Here is a 21146-nt window from a genome sequence, read left to right as displayed (position 1 = left end):
ATGTATTATTAATTTTCTTTGAAAATAAACCTGGAATTCTATTCCTACATTTCTGATCGGGGAAACAGATTGATAGTTTCTTCAATGTCAGAACTCTCAGTGTCAAATGGCTGATTTTGGAAAAACACTTTAAAAAAGGGAAGATAAAAAGAACACTCATGGCTGTGTAGCCTTTATTTACATAGGAACCATTGTCTGTACTCTCCTTCAAACAAGCACAGAATCTAAGTGCAGCATACCTCTGAAAAAAAATTGTTTTTCTATAGCCTGTACTCATAATGTAGGCCTGATTTGTTTTATTAGATTTCATCTGGAAGTAGAGTTAATATACAGGACCTGAGCAAATGTCTGTGTTCTCTTGATACTATAACACTGTTTTAAAAAAATCCTTTATCCTCCACTAACACATATTATAACATGATTTTATTGATTCTGAGGCAACTTCGTGAATTTTTAACATTTCCATTTTGTTTCACAGCCAAACTCTGTTTTGTTTACAAGAAATACTTAAAAAACCCAGAAATTGAAAGTATAATAAATATAAAATAAACAAAGACAAAAAAAAAAAAAAAAAAAAAAAAAAAAAGATGTTTTCCATCTGAAATCAGTACTTCTAGAAATATGGTGCTCTAGGAGTTACTATATTACCAGTCGTGATTGCTTAGGACCACAGACATCACCTCAGTACCAGAGCATAATTTATTTATAATCAGCTTATCACTATTTAATAAGGCAATGTAATGGTGAATCTAGTATGTTTTATCCATGGATGAGGAGAGCAACATTTAGATCTGGTGTGGAAGCAGATGCTCTGACTTGGAAGGGTAGTATTCCAGAAGCTCCTTAAGCCTGCTGGACCTCCCTAGGGATATCCTTCTACTCACATGTGCCTCCTGCTTTTAGGTATGAGCAGAAAAAGAGTTAAGGAAGAGAAATTGAATCGCATGAAACTGCCGTAGCCCAGTATTGGCACAAACAGTAATTAACTGGAAAGGTCTCCTCTGGCCCCACGCTCCTGGCAAGATGTCAGACAGGAGGGAGCAGGAGACAGCTTTAGGCTCATTCCCAGCAGCCACTGACCTGTAAATATCTCGTGTGTGGTGGCACTGAGTTTGTACAAGTGCTGCACACAGCCCCGTGCCCACGCAGAGCTCCGCACAGCCCCACAGCAGAACTCTCCTGGCGTCCCCAGGAGCTGCATCTAGGAGCTCTGTGACAAGGAGGGAGTGCTGGGAACTCTGCTGCCAGGTGAGGGAAAGAGATACTGCTTTGGGAAGTGGCATCCGGGGGAATAACAGAGCAAGCAGCTTTCTGGGATGTGTGCTAGAACTTCTTGTCCATGCTCCACAGCTCCAGCTGTTAGACATCTGAGACTCAGCCTTGGCACTATGCCTAGACACACCTGTAGCCATCCATGGAGGGGCTTTTTACACCAGCTCTCAAGACTCAGGATGAATGAAATACTGATCAGGGGTATTATTCTTGAGGGAGAACAATTAAAAAAAAATAGTAAATGAAAACAAAGCAGTGCAGACCTTTGGGTTGTGCCCATTCTTGTTTCCTTTGCTTATATATAATTGTTCAAACGACTATAGCTGGAGAGATCGCATCAGTTGCATTAGTCCCTTTTTTGGTAATTCAGGCCCTAAATATATTCTGGGCTGCACCCTGAAAACAAAGGGAGTGAATGTTTTAAATGAATTTCACATGCAATGTAGGTATTATATGGATGATATATAAGCAAAACCAAGAAAAGACTGAATTAAAATGGGTCTGGTGAGAAAACAGTAACATTTGCCAGTTCCACAACAGAGATTCAATTATTCCCGGTACTTTGAAAACTAACTGGCAGCAGCAGGGACATGTAACAAAATGCCTGGCGTATTTCCAGAATTTTTTTTGAAATACGGATAGACATACCAATTTTACGCCAGAATTACGTGTTTCTGCCCCATGCTCACAGGGCTTTCAAAGGAGAACTGAGGCTGAATTGAAGTGCATACACTGTGTGCAACAGGTGAGGTATTAAACTAGAAGGGATATTACATCTAAACCATGTGAGACTTGGCTTTTAGTTAATTACAAACTGATCCATGCTTCTGTGTGTGACACCAGACTGCTGCTGTTTTCAGTAGACTGAGACTTAAAACTGTAATTGCAGAACCTTAATTACATTTTCCTATAATTAACTTTCCCGGAACCACAGTTCCTGCAAAGAAATATATCTGGGGTTTTATCTGAAAAATTATTTTGTCTGAATAAATTAATTCATGTGCATGTGTTTCAAAGTGCAGCTCTCTCTCCACCCTCTTCCTAAAACCAAGCAACAAAAGCAAACATTTATAAATTCAACAGTAATTATGTTATACAGTGTGTAAGAGTCTGAATTAAAAAAACTAAACTGAAAGAAGCACAATAATTTTACTGCCCGCTTTATGAACAGATATCAAAGAGAGACAGAAGGGACTGAAACTTTAAATATGGAATGGATTTTACTTAGCACAGTCCCAGCAGCTCTGCTGAAAGCCCTGGCTAAAGGTGTGGAGTGTACAAGCCTGACAGCGAGGACCATGAAGATGGATGGGAATCATTCCAGTGGCCTCCAGCCTTGCCGGCACTTACACTGATATACACACACCCACAGCTTCTCCCTGCAGTCCTGACCACGCTTCAGCCAGGCTGCTGGTGGGTGGAGTTCAGAATGCTCACAGAATTAAGGAGACAAACCACTTCAATTTGTGCATCCCAACAGGGAATGATGGAGGTGAAAAAGGAGAAGGAAGGAAGCAGTGTAACTTCTGCAGGGGACAAAGGAACTTTTTGTTTGGGCTGGAAATCTGATGAGAACACCACACTGTGAAACTGGCAGATATTTAGAGGGTAAACATCCTTAGTGCACAAAATACGGATGAAGTGCTTGAGTGGATTCAGGCCAGAAGGGCTCACAGTCTGGTCCCAATATCAAATTTTGCAGAACTGCGAATTTAAAATACAGGCCAATACAAGCTGATACTTGTAAGGTCACACACTGATTTCCTAGACAAGAGTAAATACAATTACCCACAGCTTTGCTGTTGTGTACCTCGCTCCTCAGGCTGGGAGGAGGCTATGGCACTTCCCAGAGCCTGCATCATAGGATGCTGCTGCTGGAGAGGGAAGGCTGCCAGCCTGCTCCTTTCTGCAAGGGTGGCAATTCCAGTAGGAAATTTTCACCAGGAATTATATGCACATATCACACAAATGAACAATAATATATTTACTGCAAGAGACAACGAACTATTTTTTTTCCTCAGAAGAAGCAAACAGTAACAATGACACGAGTGGGAGCCAAACTTATTTAAAAGAAGTCACCAGACACCCAACCTCACCAGTTTCACCTGTAAGTCAGAGTGAAGAGTTTCACTGTGACTCACAGTTGAAACTGGGTGGGGTTTTTATTCCGTTCCAGATACCACTCCTGTTTTTATATAAAATATGCTTGTAATATTCTGGAAAGTCTTTGGAAATCTATAGGGATATGTAAATATTATGCAAAATATCTCAGTAATTGCAAAGGACTTCAAAGGCAGCTGTAGGTTCTCAGGAGAACCGCTGAAACCCAGACCTTATGTACAGCTGGAGCTCACAGTCAGTGTTCTAATAAACTGAATTTAAAAAGGAAAGAAAAAATAGTGTATTTTTGTATGTTTTTGAAGACAAACCTGTATGAAGCTATCTATAGAAAACCCACTTGGCAGTGTACATTATTTTATTTTAAACCCCAGTACTTTAAAAGGCACTAAGTGGCTGACTTCAGGTGTGGCATTACTCACCCGTGACAAGGTATTGTGTCCTGGTCTGTGATCCTGGACTCTTCGAGCTGTTGATATGCTGGTCCTGTAATCCCATTGAACCTACCCCGAGGCAAGGGAGGAGTCCTCCGAAAGGCATTTCTATGGAGCATCCCACTTTTTTGTCCTGGGCTGCAGCATGAAGAGAGACTTCTAGGAACAACACCAAGAGTACAGTAGAAAGTTATCACACCAAAAGCATAAAATTCTGCAAAGTAAAGGTTCAGGATTAATAATGCATGGATTACTGTTCTTATAAACCTGGCTGTGGCAGCCTATGATGTCAGTAGATATTCTCTATGGAAATTTAATAGCACAGTCCACCATTAGCTGCTGTTTATGCCATTATTTAATACATCAACTCTTTTCTAGGAATGAAAATAATTGCCCGCTATATGAAATGTTTTCTTGCATTTGATGAAGGATGCTTCTCTTTTCCATGCTGCATATCATAATCCTGCTATAGAAAGTTGAGTCCTCAGACAGTATAAACAAACAACACAGCTCTCTCATAGCCACAGCTGAATTCAAATTAGATCCTAAACTGAAAGCCCAGTATATTACCTATCAGCCTGAGAGGTGCTGCTTCCTGATACAAAACCATTAAATTGAGAAAAAGTGTAAGAGAAGAACATAAGTGAAGCTTATGAACTGCACATTGAAGAAGCTAAGACAAGTTTTCTCTACCTAAAACAGGATTTCTGTATTATTTTATTCCTGTTTTATATACAGATTGCTCTGTGGTTATATACATTGATAAATACTGTGCTTTTTCTTTATCTGATGTAATCCAAACTTGATAAAAACAAATCATAGTTTTCTACTTATTTTAGAAATTGGTTTTGTAAATTTTTGTCTGGTGTTTTTGGAAGGAGAATGGATTTGTTTTGTTTTGTTTTCATTTCATGCAGGAACGAAAAAATATCTAGAATCCACAGTTTTGGTACATAAACCATAAATTTGCTAATGCAAAAATATGGGAACAAAGAACTAAGGCAAGGCATAACCCATTTTTACTGCTAACAGGTCTCAGTAGTGCATGGCGTGACTGAATATTCATTTTTCAGCTACTTCTCTTGGCATCTTCTGGGTCTCAGAAATGCATGTGTTACCTCATATTCTCTTACATCTTTAATGATAACTTAGGTTTTGTAGATGCCTTTTATGAGTCATTATTTTTTGGCTGTGTGAATAATTCCAACTTATGACAAAATTCAGCAGTGCAAAAGACTTTTGGTAAGTTTGCTTATTTTTTTCCTATTAAAATGTGACTTAAAAGTAATCTGCATTTTTTACCTAGTGGGAACTTTAATTATAGTTAGGGCCATATCTAGTCCCAAAGCAATTCTTGCTTGGAACAAGTACCTTGGACAAATCTTCTTTGAGTGTACACTTCCATTAAAATCAACCTTTTGTGCCCAAAGTTAAAATAAGAAATAAATTCAGCACTCTTTATCCTACTGCTCAGGCCAGCCGTGTTCCACGGCAGTTTAACCTCTATTTTCTTCTACACTTTTACTTTTCTAGTGCTTTTTAATTGAAAAGACCAACAACCCATAGCAACAGCATTCCCTCCAGGATTTTTGATGCTTCCTTAGAAAGATTTTTCCTTCGCTACTAAGGAGGCTGTGAAAAAAACTTTTTAAAAACCTGAAATATTGGCCTCTCAGTTCTGAAGGCTGAGTTTGAGTTGCAAGCTACAGTTCATATTCTGTAAAATAACACTACCACATCACAAAATAATTGACAATTTCTGCTCAGGAGAGCCTGAGATTAATACAGCAAGGGATCTCAAAAGATGCAGGTGAATGAATAATTTGTGATGGATAATGAATTTTTGGTGTTTTTATTGACTTGAGCATAGTCATCAGTGGAATTCGAAAGTAAAAAACAGACTTCAGATTGATTACAAATCTTTGAAGTTAGAGATTTTTATTGTTTAATTTGTGGTTGGTTTGATGCCTTTGAGCATCCTCCTTGTTGGATGAGAGCACATGATCTCCATATGCAAATTCACAAAAGCTCTATTTGCGATAGACATAATTTCAACACATAGAGCTATACTGATGGTAATGGATATAAACTGCAGAAATGTTGAGACCAAAGAGATCTATGGATATAAACTGCAGAAATGTTGAGACCAAAGAGATCTGCCACAGTCCTGCATCCACAGAGCTTCATTTGTTGCCAATGTAAGGATCTTATGCCTTCAAAATTTCTGTCAGAAAAAAAAACCCAAAAAACAAACCAAAACTGAGGGAAGAATGAGCAAAAATCATTTGAGGTCATGGACAAGACAAACTCACTAAAGATCAGGAAATACTTACAGACAGTGCAGCTGCAAGCTGCAGGGTAACAGTTGTTTCTCCAGGCACCAAAAAAACCCCTAAGAATTTCTGTTAGAAGTTCTATGGAAAAGGATCTCCAGGACAAAGCTTTTCCTTTTACACAAAACTGATATGAATATAAGCAATGCAAATGTAATGTCCCTCTCAGACTTCTCTATTGCTCATGTGAAAAATTCCTCCCTCTCAGGCAAACAACGGTTTTTAGATTTCTTCAGGGAATTTATTTTCCTTTAGCCAACATTATGGTTTCTTCCTCCCTGCACTCTGGTCTGACTGGGTAAAAGAAACCAGCCCACATAAATGAGCCATTCAATAAAACAGACAAATACATAAAGCTGTAGCAGATATCTCCTTAAAATCTATCAATCAATTAGTCCAGAATAAAAAAAATAATCAGAATATGCATGAAGTGGTTCAGAAGTGATGCATAAACTAGGGAGAAATACAGTTCTGATGAACCAATGTTTTGAAAAAAGCAGTTCAACCATCCTAAAATTAATTAAGAACTTGGAATTAATTCTTGCCATTTGTTTTCTGTGAGAATTTTCTTTGGGTTGAGCAACTGTGTGAAAACAAAGTCTGAGCCTGCAGGTGGAGTATTCTCTTCTTGGGGCACATACAAAACTCCCAAGTGCAACTGCCCATGGTCGTGAAGAGAAGACCAGCAGCATTTTCCCAGAAATTCTGGAATCCTTCTTTACTACTTTTGAGTTAATTACCAACCACTCAGTAAATACATATCCCAATGACAGAGCCAGCTGCCAGGCAGTGTCCTCTGATATTCCCTCAGAGCTACCTTTTTAGGCTGTTAGACAATCTACTGCTAACATTTGTATGGGTCAACTACTGAGACCTTCAACTGATTTCAGTATTGATAAATATGTCCTGCAGCTACAAATCTGCTCTTGGTTTCTGAAATGTGAGCATCTTTGATTCCTTCAGAATATTTTTGTACTTGGGAATAGTCTGTTCTGAGGCTACTCAGGGACTTTGGAACTCCACAAAAATCCTTCAATGCTACCTGTGTCATCCGGTCACCATCCTGGTGATAGAACAGTAGAAAAAGGGAACAGAGCATGTGAGGTACATCAGTTGCACTGAGTTTAATCATCTGCCATAACCTCATCATACACTTCCTGTAGTGCACTGATCAACCTCCATTCCTAAACTGATGATCATATCCAGACTACTATTACAGAAAGCTGTTCTGTATTGAAAACTTGGAGACTTCTTTTCAGTTTAAAATTATTTCTGATGCATATTCAGCTGATATATGTGCCGCCACACTCCTCAATTTTAAATGGGTCTTCTACTTCTCATTGTGCTTGCTCTCATGTATTCATAAGCAGCAGTCATACACCCTTTCCAGTCTCTTGAGCTGAAGACTGACAGAAGACAGACTTCTAACACTTTCCATGGAACATGAATCATTCATTCCTCATCTAAGCTTGGGAATGTCATTTGAGTCCATGGCAATTGGGAGGCCATTTTAACCAGGTGAGGTAACAGTGGTGCATTCTGATGCTATGCTGTGTCCCAGCTTTGTTCAGTGACCTTGGCCCAAAAAAGTCTGTTCCCAGTGTTGACTAATTCTTTGAGTGCTGCTCTGGTCAATGTCCTACCTACCCAACACAAGTCCTTAACATCTCCCTTTTAACCACTCTGTGCATCCACCTTAAGAGTTCTTCTGCCTCTCCTGACTTTCTCCCCTTAAAGGCATTAGACACCTATGACAACAGTGACTGAGCTTGTGTAGAGATCTGACTCAGTGCATACGTTGCAGTACCTGCTGTTGGTAAGATAGTAAACCATTTTTTGCCTTTTTTATACCTACTGCAAGAATCTTCTTCCCCCTCATTTGCCCTAAAGTCTTGACTATTCAAATTCAGCATAATAGTTCCTAGTTACTTTGATAAATTCTTCATCTTCCTAAATATTTGACACTTGCTAATCCATCATCTCGTGTCACAGTTCCCATTTTTATAGATTTTGCTCCCGGACATGAAATTTCGTGAACAGGTTTTTCTTAGAATTTTTTTTTTTTAATCAAGATTAACCAAACCATCTCAAAAGCTTTGATTTCCACATTTTACTTCCCCTTTGACTGTAGGAATGTCTTATTTTCATATATTCAAATATCTTCATATTCTTTGTCCTCAACTTTCAACTTTTCATTGAAAGATGAAATCCATTAATTCAGGATTGCACTAACTGCCTCAATTATCTCTTCTCTGTTCCACCATCAGTTTTGCTTTTTCTTTGGGAAAACAGCAGATTCCTCACACTTTCTTCCTTTCAGGCTTCCTCTGCCTTTATATTCTTAGTTGCTTTACTTTATCTATACTTGCTCTTTGAAATTCAATAGCCTTAATTACAGAATAACTTTAATTTACTCTTTCCTCTACTGTAAAGTGAATCATTTATATTAGCAGCAGAAAGAGTAAAATGCTTACCAAATAAAAAAAATGATCTTTTCCATGTCTTTTTTGTGGTGTGAAAAGTTCATTAAAAATGAAAACACAAATTATTATTAATTTTAGGGTAAGTTTATCCTATTTTGGCATTTTTATAAGACAATACAACTGCTCCAGGCTGAAAGCCTCTGCATTTGGCTTTCATCATGGCATTCTCTGAAATGAATCCCTCTAAAATCAAGGATGACTGAATCCATGAATGCAAGTCAGGATGACTAATTACCAAGAAAACTGCTATTCAAAGAGATCACAACTCAACCCATAATTAACAAAGCTCTAATTTACGTTTATCTATAACAAAACTCTAATTTACTTCTATCTATTAGAAAATAAGGCAGGATGGGTTTCCTTCTTACCAAGATCAACAGATAATCCAAGACAAATTTTTGAGCACATTGTATACATTGCAGGAAGTTTACTGATTAAACACATTTGTTAATTTTGAATTCTGACAGTTCTAAGAGTTATTTTACATATGCAAGCAGAATATGTAACATTCTTTTATGGTAACAGCAGTGCACATTGCAGGCAAAATATTTTAAGAGATTAATAACAACACAGGCTAAATATTTTTTAAGATTAAATTGCAATTTTCAACTTAATCTCTGAATTAATTCTTTTTGTGTAGCTGAGGTTTGTTGAGACAGAAAATTGCTATTATCCATAATCTGAGTGAAATAATTAGCTGGTCTCTGTCAGTCACATTTCAGCAACTCCAAATGATTCCCGACTTTCACAGTCTTACTTCCAGGCCAAAATTCAGGACCTGGAAACAGCCAGCTCCTGATTTTAAGAAATAATCACCCATCATTAGTGTCCTTGAAAACACCAGCGGAGAAAACAGGTCTGGATATAGAGCAAAATATTTCCGTAACAAGCAGAAATAAATTAACAATAGAATTTAGAACAGTATAAAAGAGAGAACCTGCAGAGCTGATATAATTTTTCCAGGCTCAGTCAGGTTTGGAATGAAATGATATTTAGTATTTAAAATAAGGAACTAAGGGATATTTAGTATAAAATCCTCATTTGACCACACTTGACCATTTGTCCATAGTGAATACTATTTAGAAAATAAATTAGGAAGCTCTCTCATGGTGCATAAATTACAGACAGTCTTTTAAGTCTTAAACATTCGAGTCTGTTGCATGTTTTATAAAACAAGGGCCTTGTATAATAAATCTTAAGCTTTAGAACTACAAAAGAATTCTTTATAAATTAACTAGTCATCCCACTTCCTACATTAGTTCTGAAGCAAAGATATTTCTTGGATATTGCAATCACACTATTCAAAGGTAAGGGAATGTCACTGAGGTTTTTTCTGAGATTCATGTTGTGACTAAATGGTGAAAAAATTCTTCCCAGAACTTCTGTAGAAAGCATTCTAAGCAACAGACCCACAGCTCATCTATGTTTAATTAAATTATTAGGTATGTTTTTGTGTAATAAGGAAAAAGACCTAGGAAATGGATCTGACATGACAATTGGCATTATTCTTTTCATACCAAATTAAAGGCTGAAGTAAGGTAAACGTAGATGGGACCCAAATATCCCTTTCTGGCTTACATGTGGTGCCTTGTAAGTTAAGCAAATAATTCATTCCAGTGAGAAAAAAACACATAGCTGGCTGAGAGACTGCACTGAAAATGCACCAAATACTACAGAAGCCAGATCATAACCTCATAAAATCCCAGACTTTTTTTTTAGTAATTAAAAAAAATCCTTTTAATAAGTCTTCCACTCCAGATTATCTATTCCAAACTCATTTTTCTCAGCCTTTTTTCTCTCTCTCTATGTGCACTGGACCAGATGTTACCACTGTCATTCCACCAACACTAGTGCTTGCACCAGACTCCAGTTTTGTTTCTAGTCCCGTAATGAAGCACCTGCAATCTTTCTCATCCAAAATAATTTAGAAGCAGAACTCTAATCTGAATCTCATCCAGTGATGGTTGGCATTCCTCTTTTTTTTTTTTTTTTTTTTTTTTTTCTCTTGGAAACAACCATCCAAACTTTTTTAAGCCTCATTTTCAAAGGCCACCATGTTTTTATAAAAAAGTCATTATTCACTCCATGTATCTTTTGTTTAGGAAACAGTGAAAAAGGCTGGAAGTTTACAACCAAGTCTTTCTGCAGCACATGAGTCATTAACTTCATGAACATTGGTAAGGAAAGAGGCGTTTTGAAAGGTTCCTGCACTGGCTGGGCTGTGCCTGCAGCTTGGATGGTGTCTGTAAATGTTTCCTGCGGGACTGGCACGACCCGCAGAGGAAGGCAGTGAGCGTGGCTATCTCCTTTTATGTGTGCAGCTGAGAAAATGCTTGGACAGCTGTTTAATAAGCTGTCTGAGGCTCTGCTGGCACTCAGCCCTCCCCAGCACAGGATAACCCCACACACGGACCCGCAGCCCCACGACCTCCCCGCGCAGCCGCCAGAGTCTCTCGCCAGGCAGATGTTTGCTCACCTGTGGTGCTTGATGGGCTGGGCTCCTCTGTCAGGAGACAAGGCCTCTGGGAAAGACTGAGGGCCTGAAAAACTAGACTCCATGACTTTGTGCAGAATAGGCCCCGGATGCCTATCTGGTTTTGAATACTGTAGCAGAGAGAATAAAATTAATTAATACCCACAAGACAAAGTACGTTGTTGATGCTATTCAGTATGAATTCATATCAGAGCGGGGTAAGAAGTGCTCTAGTGCGTTTTAAAAATCAAACTTAGGCATTGCAAGTAACACATTCATTCAGTATTGTTTACACAGCAGAAAGGGCTAGTAACCATTATCCCCATTATGTTCTGCACATCAAAACACTCATATCAGCATTAGCAGCAAAACTGCAGACTGATCTGCCCATAATGATGGGAACAATGATCCCTTTGACTAGGAGTCTGTTTTTGTGGCTGTCCATGCAGAGACAGATCACAAAACACATCTCAGAGGACAGTCAGCAACTTCTTGGGTCCTTTGGTGATTTCAGTCAAACACTGCATTCATCATCAGCATGTACAACTATGAAAACCAAACTGAAACAGCACTTGTGTCATCAGATAAGTAAGAAAAATATTTGAATCCTATCTACAGAGCCAGTTATCTTTATGAACCAGTCTGAAACTTTTGACCTGGGAGCATCTGTGCTAGTAAGAACAGTGTAGACATAATTCTTCTTGTGGCAGGTGCAGGCAAAGGGCAGTCTCTGGGCACAGAGTGAGACACAAAGGTCTGCAAAGCAGACATCAGATATGAAGAAGAACAGATTTGTTCTTCTTGCTTTGTGATTCAACTGCAATTTCAAAAAACAAACCAAACCTAAAAAACAAAAAAACCCACAAAGTCTCTCAACCTGAATGGAGACATGAAGTTGAAGTGTAGAAAAAACTGCACTTGAGCTTATAAGAAGATTCCTTGTTGTTAGTGGTCACTGAGCAATATCTCCAAGATATGAGAGATTAACTCACATTTCAACTCAGGTGTGAAAAAAACCCCCACTTTTCAGACTTTTTACTTTGCATTACAAGGACTTGCATTAAAACTAACAGGTCTGTTTTCCTTTTGCTTTGTATTTTAGTACCAGACACCTAAATACCCATGCTATTTTAAAAACAGATTGGTATTGTGGGAGGGATTACACAACTATATATTTTAGAAAGAAAATACAAATTAAAATATTGGAAAAAAATCACAGTGTTGAAAAATGTCTCATTATGGAACAATAACATAAAAATTCTTGGAGAAGGTAGTAAACATTCTTTCAAAAGACAGCTCTTCGTAATTGTTAGTTTTGTCTGACAAAAGACCAATAACTCCTTAAAACTACAGACTGTTATTTTCTGACTCTCACTTATTCTTATCTACATTTCTGTAGACTTCAGCAAGATCAATAAAGGAGTTATACAAGAATATTCTCTTTTAAATAAATAGGTTACATGTACTTTTAGTCCAGCCAGTCAGACTTCTTATGACCAATTTCTATAGACAAAATAACAGCTCTTCAGGTTTTTCTCCACAGCTCTTTTCCCTCTTTCTGTTGAGTGAAATACCCATGTTAAACAGGGTCAAAAATCATTGCTTTCATGCTTCTGAAGGCAAAGCTGTGAGTGGCAATATGCAAAATGGTGCTGCATGCATGAAGTAAACACAACTGAAATAATAATAAGAAACATATTCCACTCCCATTTCTTTCAGTTACCATGATCTTGGATGTCACTTGTAAATGTTGTAGATAAAATATTCAGACAGAAATATGATTTTTAAGGTACTCGTGTCGCTGAAGGTTTTAAACTTTAATAGTTATCCTGCCAGCTGCAGAAATGAAACTGGCTTTGATTTCTGACCTGAATAAATCAATTTGAGCTATGTAAAGAATGGCTTGCTAGTGCCAAGAAGCTCTTTCTGTGCTTTTTTTGCATTTGTTCATGATACAAAACCGAAGGCCTGAATGGCCTACAAGACCATGAGTACCAAGTGAATCATGAGGAGCAGAGGTAAGCTCTGCTTTTGCTACATCCGTGTTTCAGGTGGATGTGGGCTGGAGCAGTGGTACACAGAGTCCATCCTCACCACAGCTGAGGAACACCAGGACCCCAGGGGCTGCTCTGATGCTGATCAGAAAACTTCAGTGAAGGTCCAGCACACAGCACCACTCAGACACAGACTACAAAGGGTTTTTTTTTCCCCCAACTGAACATTTTTCCCCTTTTCAGATACGCCACTTAATCCAAAATTCCTGTAACAGTCATAACATTAATTACAATGAAAACGTGAATTACAGTTTAAATAGAGATGTGAATACACAGGGAATTCTAACAATGTAACTGAACATACCTGGATGTACCACGTTATTCATACATTTTAATGTATTTAAACACAGTTGGGTTTATTCTCCTTTAGCTTAATTCCAAGTGCCACATCCCTTCTCTAAGATCATCCCTGGAGAAAGACACCTTCCTACTTTTGTGAAGAGCTTACAGTAGTACCAGTTGGTGTCCCCATATGGGATCACTCCCCAGCCATGTCCCAGCAGGGCTCATCCTGCTGCTCTCACCCAGGCTGAGCTTCCTGGAAGCCTCTGACTGTTGTGAGCTGCTGAATATTCTCCATGGTGGAGAATAAGCTGTGAAACCCTTTCAAAAGGCTGTTCCAGTAGGTTGAAAGCATCACCAAAAGCTTATCTGTATTTATGTTTTTTAATGGTTTTATTGCCTTCTTGGTTAATTATCTGTGCTTGTTTGAGCAATTACTGAAAAACACTGAGGCATATGGCTTAATGAATTAAAGAATAATGATAGCTTTAAAAAAAATATTTTGCAAATTTTCAATTTTTCATTGTTTCATGGAGAAAATAATCTATTATGTACAATTACTCAACTCTCTGACAATAAAAATTCCACCCCTTGCTAGTAAATGCTAAGTCAATCTGTGCAGGCAGCCTGAGCCAGAAGACAAGAAGTCTGCCTTAGTCGCTGACCTGCTGCATTACTGTGAGCACATAACTCCTCTGCTCCAAGCCTTGAATTCCCTGTTCTGAAATGTAGGGCTCAGGGATAACAAATGCCACTCAGATGCTACAGAGAAGCTTGACACTGTTGTCCTGGTGTTATGCAAACCAGAACACCCGTCCCTCCCCCGGGCTTTACTTAGCTCTTCCCCCTCAGCCATTCCCCCAAAATAGTAAAAGGTCCAGACACTCATGTGGCACTGGAAGAGAGGTGATGTGGGATCCCATTTCAAAAAGAACTGAGAAGACAGGGGGGTCAGCTTTAAATGACATTCAGAGAGATTGCCTCACAGAGGAAAAGGGCCAGTGATTTTTCTTGGGGGGCTGAGTTTGCACAAAAGCTCGTCAGGTGGTACCTTTAACATCCCTTCTGTCCCCCTATGCTCTGTGTGCTTTGTTGCCAGCACTGGCTCTAGGCAGAGGACAGCAAATTCAGGTTTGTTCTTTGCTTTATTCTGGCAGTTCTTCCTAAGCACTCACGTGATACAGGAATGGGAAATTTGCTCTTGATCTTAGTGGATAAATCAAATGGTAATTGAGGTAAAACCTCAGAATAATCCTTTAAAAGATTTAGAGTATCTCTTGCTTGACATATATTAATTGCATTTCTATCACAGTGACTGTAAAGATTTTATTTCCTACTACTATGAACAAAAGGAAACAAGATGCAAAAGAAGCATTTTTTGTCCCTCCTTGTAAAAAGTTCAGAAACCTGGAGCTAGTGGTTGCAAGCTACTAGAAAAAAGTGTAGTGAAAATGGAAAACCACACAGTACAGCATGAAAAGCATATTAACCATCTCAGAGGGACAGCAATGGGAAATTAATAGATCCCCTTGGTACCATGGGAGAAGCTATTAAAAACCACGAGGATGAAAAAGGCCACTTTTAAAAGCCATGGTAATTTCTAGAATCACTAAAGGAATGTCAAAGTTTCAGCTGTCTCTTTTTAAATCTTTTTTCCATGACATATTTACCAAGTTGTGAGAATTTAAAAAGAAAGCCTTTACTACATGTGGAAAAACCAGGTAGGAATTAGAAGCCACCCCACCTCCTCCTGCCACCTGCAGGGTGGGTGAGGGTGCACCAAGCACTGCTCTTTCTAGATGGGGAGAATGACCCTTTCCTTCCTTCTGACTATGGGGAGACCTAACTGTTTGCTACAGCCCTTTAAATATCCCTTGAAAGGAGAATGATTCTTCGGGAAGGGATACATAATACTCGTGAAGCCCGAGGTTTTATGCATTAGGTGAAATTAGCCTGAATCTCCTGTGTACCGCAAAGATCCTGAATTAAAAGCTGGCATATCCATCTCTTCCTGGCTCAAGAATTACAGCGAGATTACCAGTGCATTAGTCTTTAAATCCAAGAGGCTAGGAGCCCTAGCAAGAAACACTTAGCAAGAATTTCAGTGTGTTGCTGCCAGAATGTTTGGGAAAAGCAGTGGACTTGGAGGAGATTCAGGAAACCCCAGGAGCTGTGTTTAAACAGATAGGTAGGAATCCTTCTTACAGTACACAGTATTTTTCATCTAATTTGTACCTCTAAGAAAATAATGAAATGGTTACTGAGCATCAGACTTGTTACAGGCGAGCACAATTACCAGTGATGAGCAGCAGGACTTCAGAGAACACGGCTGGCCTGACAAAAACCCAACCCTTTATTTCACTCTTCAGAATCGTAATGGAGCACAGGCAGGGAGTGGAGCAGACAGAATACATTTGAGTGTGGGAGGAAAAATAACTTCACTGAGGTTGGTCAAGCTCTTTATAGTCACAAACCACTTGAAACCCCCCTCTGCTATACCCTGGGCCTTGGGAAATAAGTTAAACCTCCTTCTAAAGCATCACATTTGGAAAAATAGATGAACCCTTTACTAAATATAGCAACCTCTCAGTCAAAAGGCCATGGTGCTTTCAGAATAGTCATCAGGAATAAGGAACCTTATGCAACTTTTCTCAGGCCTCCACAAAATCATTCTGCTCTGTGGAAGAAGAAAGAGCTGTGTGAAAAGCCTCGAAGCATTACCAGGTCTATTCAAAAGAGACAAGAGAAAAATTTTGGAGGATCTCCTAGGGAAAGACAGAAAGGTGACATAAATGGGAAAACTCTCTTGCTTGTAAGGGGAGCATGTGGAGTGAGAAAAAAACACAATTTCCAGGATTACCTAAACCAAAATGCCACACTGGAGGAGTGGTCTCCAGAAAATAACTGCCCTCATTTATTTAGGTGCATTTATTAGCTCCTGGAAATGAAGAGAACTAGGATTTCTCCCCAGGCCCACGTGGTGGCAGCTGCAGATGGGAATGGCAGAGGGATCACATCCAGGCTGCCTGACCCCCTTTCCACCCAGCAGATATGCCCCAGGCAGATATTTTGTCTCTGAAGGGGAGTCACTCAGCCATTCCTACAAAATACCTTTCCAAAGTCCCTTTTCTGCTGCCTTGCCAAACCCCTGCCCTTTTACCCCCCTCCAATCTGGCGAGTTTTGTAAATATTTCATGAGCTGCCTGCATGCATTCCTGCACTAAAATCTTCCTAACAACAGAAGCTGTTATTACACAGTTACACTACATCCTGCACAAGGTCATTCTGTTTTTCCTCCTTCCTATCTTCCCAAAGGGAGAATGCATTAATGGCAAGGAGGAAACAGGTGCCTGCAAACAGCCACAAGAACAAGAAAATGGTGTGTTAATTACCAGCGCTCATAATGTCAGGCTGAACAGCATTAAAAGCTGAAAAGCAAATGTGGATTAAAATAGTAAATATAATGATGGTGTTCAGTCTCTATGCCCAGAACCTATGAACTGCTATTTCAGCCATTATGGCTATGGTTATGGCAAAAGAAAATGACAAAGCATAGCACTGAATTACACTGAGAAAATGACAAAAGCATATTCTTAGTGTTAACCAAGGCATATTTCATAGGATAGAACAAAAGGGTGATGAATTTTACCTTTTGTTGCTATCATTACAATCAACAACACTCCCAACAGCTTTTCTTTTAGGGGCTAGAAATGATATAAGGCTGAATGAACTGAAAGTGAGGGGAAAAAATTGTACAAGGTTCCCCATGATTGTGATTATGTCAGTTTAGTGGAGCTATCTTCCTTCTTGAAAGAGTACATTTTTCCTGAATTACAAAGCATATCATGAGTACATACAGGAGCACCACAATGGTGCTCCTACAAAACAGAGCTTTTAGTAAATACAAGCCATGCTCTAATGGCCTCTGTGTTTTAGCAGGGAGGCTCTGCTTGCTCTGAATTGGTTAAAAGGGCTTACATTTATCTCTGAATTAACTAGTTGCTAACTAGGAGTTGAGAAATCTTTGGTTAAGCGGGCATGAGTGCTCATTTTTGCTAAACTCCCACTATTTTGAAGGAATCTGGCAAACAAGGTAGTAGTTCCTTTAAGCAACACTAAGATACTTTTTTATTTAAAAAAAAAAAAAAAAGAGTTAATAATTTAGAAAGGTTTTAATACATTTTTTATATTTTCCTATTATATTGCTGCCAGGATCCTTCCAAAAGCTTTGTTCCAAGTAAGAGAGCACCAACTGTGTGTGACCAGAGGAAAGAGAATGACATATACTGCAAAATACCTTCCTAAAAAAATACCAGGGCTAAATAAATTGGTTGTTATCAAGTTCCTTATTTCAAACACGCTTTACATATTTTATGATTGTGAGGCTGTAATGACTTACATATAATTATATTTAGAAAATGATTAAATATATTTTGAATTTAGTTTGAACAGACTAATTTCTTTCTGTAAACTAAAGTACCTTTAACTAAAGACCCAGAAAAATGAGACCATCTGCATGGTCTTCCCTTGGGCATTTGTTTACATGTGTAAATTTAGTTCTAGATTTTGAATTTACTCTGAATTAACTGTGACAAATCTCCATGTTTTTTCACGCAGGTTCATAAATTATTGGAAGGCATGACATCACTGAAATTCAAGGAAACCCACTACACATACAGACAGGTATGATCTCAGGTATTGCTGGGAACTATAACAGTAATTTCCACTGCTGAATTCAGAGCTGGGGGGCTCAGCAAAGTCTGCTACATGAACAAAATGTACCAAGATCCATTGAAACAACTTTAGGAAAAATAAAAAAAATCCCAGCTTTCTATTAAGAGGCCCGATAGAAAACATTTTATGAAAGAGGTGAGAATTGTGGTTCCCATTGCTCAGATGTTAATAGCAGCATGACGATGTGCTGCCATCAGCAGCAGGAACTCAGCCAGGCTATTAAGTGCTGTAGCTGGCAGGATTACTTACATTTTGCAGCTGGACTTGGCTTTGTGCCATACACTCCGGCTTTGCCATCATGCTGGAAGCATTCAGGCTGTAGGTTTTCCTATTCTGCGTTTCCTTCAGCTGCTCGTGAATTTGCTTTGTTTGTTTCCTGCGGAGAGAAATAAAATTCATGTAAGAAAGAGCTCGCTTGATCTTCTGCTACAGCCATCATACTTTTATAGCCATAGCAGCCTTTGTTCAAAACTTCACCACATCAGATGAGCCAGCTGAGCTAATTCACTGATGTCTGATATTCCAGTGCAGCGGTTGTTTCCTGGCAAGGCTTGACAAAGGGGGAAAAAAACCCCCTCTCTTCTGTTTTAAAATACCTTCTATTCTCAGATTACTATAATAGTGTGCTCGTTGTGCTGGTGCAGTTTTGTAAGATCATCTATTGCACATTTAACAATAGCTTACAAGTCAGTCTGAATAACAAAGAAGCATTTTGCTCTGATTTGGAAAAAGGGTTTTGGCAAATAAAATAGGCATCAGCCCCCGCTGGCTATAAAAATTGATGAAGAATCAGAGATTTCTGCTGGCTGATTAGACTTGACCTATAATTTCTTGTACAGAGCAGCTTCTGCTTATATGCTTAAACCTGGAAAAAACATCAGTATGGCCTCTGAGGCCATGTTTTTGACTTATTATACCATAATCCACCCTGTCAGAGCTAGGAATACTACTAGATGAATCCCTTGCATTAATCAGAGACAGCTATACTGTTAACAAAGACTTTCTGTTTCTGCCACACTGTATTGAGTGGGAGTGGCAAATGGTTTTTAAGTTCTGTACATGATAGAGGATATGAGACAGCAAATTTTAAATATTACTTTTATCTTCTGCAAAAAGTTATCTCAGCTGGGCAAAAACTGTTAGCAAAATACATTTAAGGTCTTTTATCAGTTTCCTTTTTTTTTTTTTTTTTTTTTTTTTTTTTTTTTTTTCCCAATAAGCTACATTGTCTGGGACTATCAGTTTTAAAAAATTATGAGCAAAAGCTTCAAATATAATTTCAGTTCTTTCCTACCTTCCCTGCTTCCTTTCTCTCCCCAAGAGATGCATCTCCAGCAGTGAACTACAATGGCCCTGGAAACAACCCAGTAATGTCAAGCACTCACCAGCAGCAGCATTTCATTATGCCACCAGCAGGCTTTGGACAGCAACTGGTGCTGAGCCAAATTTCCAAAGGAAGTGATTTCTGGGAAGTATTGGTAAGAGATAAAGAAAATATGGCCTTTCTGTACTGAAATTTAAATTTTAGCAAAGCATCTTCAGCAGCATTTTGAAACGTTTTAGCTGATTTTATTGTGGAAAGCCTTATGACATCATTAAGCTTGACAGTATCTTGAGCCAGGCAGTGAATTTGACACTGAATGAAGTATAAAATTAATTTTAATTTATTATTCACAGTGGAATCTGTGTCTACTGCTGGAAGGCAAAAGAAAGCAGAGGAAAATGACTTACTCATGTGTTCAGGGGAGGGGCCTGTGAGAGAAAACAAGTTCCCTCAATATGAAAGTAAGTGGTGAGAAGTATCACGGCTCAGATATTCAATTTTAATAAGAGTTTTGAACAGTTTTTGAGTCCCTTAGTTTTGCTTCAGTATGACACAATGTAAGGATTTGCTTAAATTCAACAAATTTTAAGTGTAATTGTAGCTTAGAAGTATTTGTTACAGCTCATTTCCTGAGTACAGGTCATAAGCCATAACAAATCCAGGACTCTAAGCACCTCTTAGGCTTTCCACTTGCATTCTATTTTGAAGTAAATGGGAAAGAATGAATTTATGCCGTAAGCATGTTAAAGAATGAATTTATATTGTAAGCATGTTACGAATATGACTGGCATGTTTTGAGTATTGCTAGGAGCTCATAATTAGTAAAATTTATGAATAGAGGGAGGTGAGGAAATAATTCCTCAAGCACAAGAAACTTTCAAAGTTTTTCTTTAGCCAAAACTTGTACAGTTAATATTGGATCAATCTGGAAAGATATATAATCTGATGGAATATAGTGTCAAATTAAATTAGTCAGTTGAGTCTGAAACATTGCTTTTAAAAATGTCTTTAATATCCCCTAATTTTTGAATCCAATAAAATTGAACAATTTAATCTGTAAAATGTCTACATGAGCTCTTCAGCTTCTCATAAAATTCCAGGGGAGATTCACAAAAGCAACTTTAGCGTTTTTACGAACAACTATTTTCTGACCAGCTAAATTACAGACACTGAAGAAATTAGCTCGTCTATTCCCATGTCCTACTGGGAAACCAGCCCCTTCCATGTTAGTCTCCAGAATGGTTACGGAATATTCAGGAATTTTTTGCATGACTTCATCTAAATTATGAACCATGATAGTGAAACACAGTCGTAGCATCAAACTTCAGGAACCTCTCATGTACATACAAAATGACAGTTTCATCACGAAAATAAACCAATCTTTTTCTTTAGAATAAATAGAGTTATTTCTATATTTATAAACACGTGCAAGCAAACTGCAAAAAATCTGCTTCACTATTGCAGTCTTTAACATTACAACTGAAATTCCTGCAAGTGATTTGCTGAGAAAAACAATCCAATCATTAATTTCCTTTTATGTTCATGCAACCTAACATTAATATCAGGTTTATGCATATTCATTGTGCCAAACTATAGGATGCACAGCTATAAAACTAGAAACCATTAATAATTCAAAGTT

At 38.4% G+C, this 21146-nt stretch overlaps 1 protein-coding gene across 1 annotated transcript in view; it reads right to left on the bottom strand.

Annotated features, from left to right (window-relative positions):
- The window catches only part of NRG3 (neuregulin 3), a 342543-nt gene that overhangs the window by 2487 nt on the left and 318910 nt on the right, over nt 1–21146 (bottom strand). Inside the window, exons 6-8 of the mRNA XM_066324173.1 lie at nt 18433–18559; nt 11117–11244; nt 3813–3983 (exon numbers count right to left, since the gene is read on the bottom strand). Of these exons, the coding sequence (XP_066180270.1) occupies nt 3813–3983; nt 11117–11244; nt 18433–18559 (426 nt within the window). The remainder of the gene's footprint in view (nt 1–3812; nt 3984–11116; nt 11245–18432; nt 18560–21146) is intronic.

This window comes from Sylvia atricapilla, chromosome 8, assembly GCF_009819655.1.
Source record: "Sylvia atricapilla isolate bSylAtr1 chromosome 8, bSylAtr1.pri, whole genome shotgun sequence".
NCBI lineage: Eukaryota > Metazoa > Chordata > Aves > Passeriformes > Sylviidae > Sylvia > Sylvia atricapilla.
This window is presented reverse-complemented; position numbering and strand designations above follow the sequence as displayed.